Source organism: Solanum tuberosum, unplaced genomic scaffold, assembly GCF_000226075.1.
Source record: "Solanum tuberosum cultivar DM 1-3 516 R44 unplaced genomic scaffold, SolTub_3.0 scf00750, whole genome shotgun sequence".
Classification (NCBI taxonomy): Eukaryota; Viridiplantae; Streptophyta; class Magnoliopsida; order Solanales; family Solanaceae; genus Solanum; species Solanum tuberosum.
The window spans coordinates 25,892-33,295 of NW_006239666.1; the positions used below are offsets into that span (position 1 = coordinate 25,892).

The 7,404-nt window shown below is 34.9% G+C and overlaps 2 protein-coding genes across 2 annotated transcripts in view; both read right to left on the reverse strand.

Moving 5' to 3' along the window:
- Positions 1-2,659, reverse strand: part of LOC107059003 (TMV resistance protein N-like) — a 5,934-nt gene extending 3,275 nt beyond the window's left edge. Inside the window, exons 1-2 of the mRNA XM_015305363.1 lie at positions 2,526-2,659; positions 2,225-2,261 (exon numbers count right to left, since the gene is read on the reverse strand). Coding sequence (XP_015160849.1) covers positions 2,225-2,261; positions 2,526-2,602 — 114 coding nt within the window. The 5' untranslated portion in view covers positions 2,603-2,659. The remainder of the gene's footprint in view (positions 1-2,224; positions 2,262-2,525) is intronic.
- Positions 1-3,022, reverse strand: part of LOC102597211 (TMV resistance protein N-like) — a 16,859-nt gene extending 13,837 nt beyond the window's left edge. Inside the window, exon 1 of the mRNA XM_015305364.1 lies at positions 2,656-3,022. The gene's annotated coding sequence lies outside the window, so the exon portion shown is untranslated. The remainder of the gene's footprint in view (positions 1-2,655) is intronic.
- Between the last annotated feature and the right edge of the window lie 4,382 nt (positions 3,023-7,404).

The following is a 7,404-nucleotide window of genomic DNA, read 5'->3' on the forward strand; positions in this document are numbered from 1 at the left end:
CAGACTGACACTTTATTTTGTAGGAAAGACAACTTCTGCATAACACCAGCTGGGATGTGTCCAAGTCTTTTATGCCATGTTTGAACATTATCTATGACCTTTTCTGCAAGGCTGCTGCTGCTGCTTGTTCTACTGCAAATCTTCTCAGAATTTTTTGGCTGTAAGAGATAGAGGCCACCCTCTTCCTTACCAATCCCCTTCACTTTCCCAGTATAAAGGTCCTGGAAGACACAAAAGTGTGGAAAGAATATCACTGAGCAAGATAATTCTTTTGTTAGTTGTGATACTGATAACAAGTTATACTTGAAATCAGGCACATATAAGACATTTCCCATGGCATAGCCACCTGCAATTTGACATGTTCCTTGGTAATCAACTGGCACTGTCTTACCATTTGGAAGATACACATTACTTCTCATTGTGTCATATGTGTTGGTCACATTAGTCAATAAGTGCAAATTACTGGTCATGTGGTCTGTGGCTCCAGTATCAATTATCCAAGCATCTGTACAATTCTGCAATGAATGAGAAATAGCATTACCTGCCATGGTGCCTGCTTGTTCAACTCCTTTACCCTTGTCTAGCATGCTCATTATTTGACTATACTGTTGATCAGTAAAATAGTTTGGTCCCCTTGAACCTGACTTGTTGCAAATGTCAAGATTTGGCTAATGAGAAGCCTGTGACTGTGACCTTTGTGTTATCTCACCTCCCCAGCAGCATGAACCATGTTAATCCTCTGATTATACTGTCTTTGACCATTTTCAATGTTTCCAGCACTATTACCTCTGTGACCAGCATCTCCCCTATCATTTACAGTATCTTGCATGACCATATTAGCTTGTCTATCCCAAACATTTTCTCCTATGTTGTTATTCCCTTGATTAAACAGAGGTTTCTTCTTCCCTTTGTATCCAGGTGGGTAGCCTATCAACCTGTAGCATATGTTCTGTGTGTGTCCTTTCTTCTTACAGAGATCACAAAAAGAATTGCTATTATAACTACTGTATCCTGAATTATTATATGAATTGAATCCTTTTTGCCTGTGCTGATTATTATGTAGACTCATCAACACTGTACTTTCATGTAAGTCACTGACTATACCTCCCTGTGAACTCGTCTCACAAATCTTCCTTTGACTCTCCTCATGAACAAGCATAGCATGAGCTTGACTAACAGAAGGAGATGGTGTCATCAGTAAAATTTGACTCCTAATTGCATTATACGATTCATTTAATCCCATCATAAATTGAAACAATTTTTGCTGTTCTAGATGTACTACGAAATCTCTCGATGTGACACATCCACATAACGCAGGAATCAAGGACTGGTATTCATCCCACAGTAAACGTAATCGTGAATGATAGGAGGAGATATCAGATGTACCTTGTGAAATTGTGGCTATTTCCCTATGGAGATTGTAGATCCTTGATCCATTGACTTTGTTAAAACGCTCCTGAAGATCCACCCATACTGCATGCGCATCATCTGCATACACGATGCCATTTACTAACTCCTTCGACACCGTATTCATGATCCAGGTGAGAATCGTAGCATTGACGCGCTCCCATTCTTCTTCTAGATCATCCTTGTACAGATCCTTAGTGCACGTTCCATCGATGAATCCCATTTTACGCTTAGCTCGCAGTGCAATTTTCATTGCTCTGCTCCAGACTGAGTAATTTTCAGATCCTTTAAGCTGGATCGAAATTATCACATTTCCAGGGTTATCTGATGGTTGCAAATGGAGAGGATGTCGAGGATCACTAACATCCAGTGTCGCCATTGCTAATCCTCAGATTCAAATCGCAAAAAAAATTCTACAGAAGGAAGAAGTGATTGAACCAGCACCTTCAATTACAAGCTCGTCATCAGTGATTTACCAGCTCCTAATCTTCTAGCCGAAAATCGAATAACATCACATAAATTAAAACAGAGAGAATATTGATTTAGAATCGACCAAATTGATACCATGTTGAATTCCACCATTTTGATGAACCTTAAGATCTAGGATGGAGCTTTGAGAGTAAATAAACTGATTGCTTTGTATTGATAATTGCTGATCTTTACAACTGAATGAATTAAGAAAATATCTAGCTAACTACCTCTATTTATAGCTGATACAGATTAGTTTACTAACTAACTAATATTCCTGTTATCAATTCTGTTATAACAGAATTTGACAGCTGTACAAGATCCACTATTCTTTTATTATTTCAACAATGTCATCAACTAGTTTCTTGATGCACTCTGCCTCATCCCTATATTACAGTGGAAAATAATCTCAGAGTAAATAAATATAAAAGCAAAGACTTGTCATAGACTAATATCTAAAACAAACACATAATAATGTTTATTATGAATTATAACATTTCAAAATCTAATTACATCATCAAACAATCATATACGTCTCTGTTTTGCTTTTTCGGTAAAAGTATAGCTGATGATTGTGTGGAATTGTAGCTAAAAGTTTGGTCATTTTCGCTCTTGATAAAGAGAAACCGGAAAAAAAGCAGAAAGCTTACTTGAAATTAAGTAAATGATAGCCTGATATTTTCCCTGCCTCCACAAATGCACCCCTCCATCTCTGAACCTTCTCCATAGCATCTTTGTATTTTACCTCGTGTTGGGAAAATGAATCAGCGAAAGGGGGATTTTGATGGCGTACATCTGATGGACTCGCATCATAGAAGACTGGAATCACAATCTGCTCCAATTCCTTTTTACACTTTATGATGTGTGCAAGCTCCTCTAAGCACCATCTTGAGGATGCATAGCTTTTTGAAAATATTACGACAGCGAATCTGGCCTCTTCTATGGCTTTCAAAAGTTCAGCAGAAATTGATTGTCCTGCTTCCAACCGTTCATCATCTTTAAAAGTGTGGATTCCTCTTAGTTCCAGAGCCTTATAGAGATGACTCACAAAGGTTCTACGCGTATCTTCACCTCTAAAACTCAAAAAGATATCGTACTTGCAAAACTTTTGGAAGAAGAAGCATGAGACATTGTTGAAGAATATTGCTAAAGACTAACAGGCAAGTTCTCAGCTTTAGGTATATGGTGAGAAAATAAAATTGTTCAATGTTGTGCTGCTTAAAAAAGAGCAATATTTGAAGCCCAATTGGCAAAATTATTTCTCAGCAATGTGAATGCATAATTTGGTCAAAAAGAGTGAAAAAGGGGGAGTAGACCAACCTGATAAAAAAGAAAGAAAAGACAAAGACTTCACTATTTCTAGTCTTTATATTAAAGAACTCATAAAATTGTACCTTTTTCATTATTGTGGGAAATTAAAGAGAATTGAAACAGACAAGAAGACATAACTTGACCCTTAGACCAAAAAAGGCAAAGAAAAAACTAAAAGTCATTATATTTTTACTGATTTTATTGTAAAGACTAGACTTTACCTTTTTTAAGTATTCCAAGCCTCTGTAGAAAACTTGTTATCATCTTTCTAATTCATGACATATCATTGTACCCTTTTGCAGTATTGTAGTGACAAATTAATCAAATGAGCAGCAAATTGGGGACAAATATAAGTTTTCCCATTTTAACTTAATCATACCTTTCTGTAAATGATATAAATTTGTTGCCCTACCTGAGGAATTGTCCAGAAATTGAAGAAAAAATTCGTAATAATTTAGAAGAAAAAATAGAAAAGAAAGACTGACCCAAAAGCTAACTATTGAGGTATATAAGAGCCTGTTTGGATCCAGAATAGTTTTAAAGTGTTTATGTAAATTTAAAAAGAATTTATAGGCTTCAATCTGCTTATTGAGCTACGGAAGTTTTTTCAACTCACAATGGAGCATCCAGTTTTTATATTTACATTATATATGCAAATTCTATGGAACAATATCACCGTATACGTGAGAGTCAATTAACAACAAACACATCATAAACAGAAATACTACTTCTACTTTTTATGGCAAACAGATCTTATATAAGCCCTATATCAGCTTCACAAATGACATACTAAAATCTCATACCCCTTCCAACAGGACTCAATTATTTTTAATAGCATTAATTTTCAAATTAAAAAAGTCTCTCCCAATCCAAATTACCTTTTACATATAAAGGGATCTTAGGAAGATGGCGTGTACGAAACTATACCCTTACCTAGTAAAAGGTAGAGAAGTTGTTTCCCACTCAAACACCAACATTATAAATAAAAATTTCATCCATCTATCATCGATACAAATTCCTGGTATATAATTAATTTTCATTTGAGAAGGGTACATACAAATTGTACCAACAATGTAGAACATACACTTTCCATACCATTTTAAGATACATGTTTGGTTGAATACAAAATTTAAGAAAGGCTTAATATTAAAGAATAAGGCATCACCTACTTCACTATTCCTAGGGAACTTCTTGTCATCTTCCTAATCCATGATTGTGAGAAATTAAAGAGTATAAAAAGACACAACTTGGGCCTTAGACCAAAAAAGGGAAGAAAACACTTGTTATCATCTTCCCAATTCATTTGTACTACTTTTAAAATATTTTATTGTAAAGACTTTACCTATTTTTTCATTATTCTAGACCTATATAGGAAACTACTTATCATCTTCCTAATTTATGACATAAAAATGTACCCTTTTACAGTATTGCACTGATAAATTAAACAAATGAGCACCGAATTGATACCTTTCTGTAAATTGATATAAATTCGTTACAATTTAGAAAAAACACACAAAAAGCAGAAAAGAAAGACTAACCTCATCAAAGATATAAGCAGAAAAGAAGAGAACCACACTCTAACAGCTGATTGTTAAGTGCTAAAGGCAAAATACTTTTTAAGCCCAAAAAAAGAGAAAATGGGTCTGATATAGTTTTTACTTTTGTGAGTTAGATATATGCTCATGCATAAGTTATAACAATCACATAAAAAATGACTCAAACAACAACATATCTAGTGAAATCTTGAAAGGATGGTGGATACTCAACGTACCTACCTCATAAGGGTAAAAAAGTTGTTTCAAACTCAAAAACCAACATTATACATAAAAATTTCATCCATGTATCATCGATGCAAACCCCTCATATACAAATTGTACCAACAATGTAGAACACATTCTTTCCATACAATCTTGTAATACGTGTTTGGCTGAATACAAAATTTAAGAAAGAAAGAAAAACATTTGAAATTTGTGATGCAAAACAAGTCATAAACAGACTTTTGCATCACTCATTGCTTCCTTTTCATACTCCAGGCGAATTCCCCAGCATAGTTCTTCCTCCCTGTACACTTCAGGTACCTCCAACATGTAATAATCATTTGGGTTCTTCCCTTCTTTATTGTCAGAAGAATGCCACAATGTTTCAAATAGTATGTAGGCACAACAAATGAAAGGATACTCGAAACTTGAATATTCAGGGATGTAGTTATACTCCAAGGATTATTTTCTTTCAGGGTCAGACTTGTTGGGTTTTTAAAAGGTGTGAATGGAAAATGAAGAGTTGCGACTTTTATGAAGAGTTGTGACTTTGATGAAAAGTTGAACAAAGTCCAACTTGACATATTTCAAAGTGTGGGGGTGTCTAGCCAAAGTCCAAGTTCCTATTTCTAAAAGGATTAAAATAGGACCTATGACTGTGGACTGTAAAATTAGACTTGAGTAGTCTAGTGAAGGGTCTAAAAGACCTTGGAAAGGAAAAAAGAGAATGTACTTAATAAAGAGATTCAGAGGCGTAGTAAATGTCAAAGGACATTTACTTCCTTCGAATATGATTTTGTAACATTTCTTGTGTCTTCTGTAGACTCGCCTTTTGGAAAGATGGTGTAAATAGTGAGATTGATGAAATCTTGAGCAACCATATTGGAAGTTAATTGATCTTCTTCTAGAAAATAAACTTTTGGGTTCAAATTGAATCTTCAGAAGGAAAATGAAAGTCGATGGAACTGTTGACAAATATAAAGCAAGACTTTGTGTCAAAGGCTTTAGACAAAAATAAGGTCTTGAGCTTGTCGATATATACTCGTCAGTAACAAGAATTACATCCATTCGGATGCTAATATTATTAGTTGTGGTATATGACCTCCAAATTATCAAATGAATGTGAAAACAACTTTCTTAAATGGAGAATTGGAGGAGGAAATTTACATGGAACAGCCCAAGGGGTTTTGTGGTTCCTGGTAAAGAAAAGAAAGTGTGCGAACTTGTTAAGTCACTTTACGGACTAAAACAAACATCCAAACAATGACATAATAAATTTGACCAAACTATGTTGGTAAATGGATTTAAGAATGATGAAAGTGATAAATGTGTTTACATTAAAATCACAAGGTCATTGTTTGTTTGTATATTGGTGATATGTTGATCATCAGTAGAGACTCTAATGACATAAATGCTACTAAACATATGCTAGAAAGCAACTTTGATATAAAATATCGTGGAGCTGCTGATGTGATCTTAGGTATAAGAATCCTTAGAACTCCTAGATGTTTAGCATTGTCACGGTCTCATTACATTGAAAAGGTACTTGACTAGTTCAAATATTTGAATTGTAATATTGTCAAGACTCCAATAATGTGAGCTTTGCACTTCAAAAGAATGAAGGTGAAAGTGACTCACAATTGGATTATACTAGAGTATTGGGAAGTATGACGTATATCAAAAAGTGTACGCGATCAGATATAGCTTGTGTTATTCATAAACTGAGCCGATTCACAAATAATCCCAATTAAACTCATTGGATGACAATGAAAAGAGTTTTGGGGTATTTAAAGGTAAAACATACTCAAAACTATATCTTGCATTATACAAATATCCTACTATATTGAAAGGATATAGTGATTCAAATTGGATCACCGGGATCAAATAAAGTAAAATTCATGAGTGGATATGTATTTACTCTTGGTGGAGGAGCAGTCTCTTGGAAATTTTCCAAAAAAGACATATATTGCTAGCTCTACAATGATCTCTGAGCTAGGTGCTCTAGATAAGGCCGGTGAATAAGTTGAAAGACTCCAAAATTTCTTGATAGATATTCTTTTTGGCCCAAACCTTTGGCTTCAGTATGCATACACTTTGATAGTCAAGATGCAATAGGTAGGGCATGAAGCATGATGTATAACGGAATGTCTCGTCATATAAGACATAGACATGATACCGTTAGAAAACTACTCTCTAGTGGAATTATCACAATTGACTATGTAAAGTCAAAGGATAATGTGTCGGATCCACTTACAAAAAGGCCTAACTAGAGAGAAAGTTGAAAGATCATCTAAGGGAATGGATTTACGGCTTAGGACAAGTCATCATGGCGGTAACTCTATCTAGCAGACTGGAGATCCCAAGAGCTAGATTCAAGGAGAAAAACAAAGTTGTGACTGACGGTTCGGCATTGTCAACTAACTCAATCCATTCTCATGATGAAGACAATGCTCAGGAACAA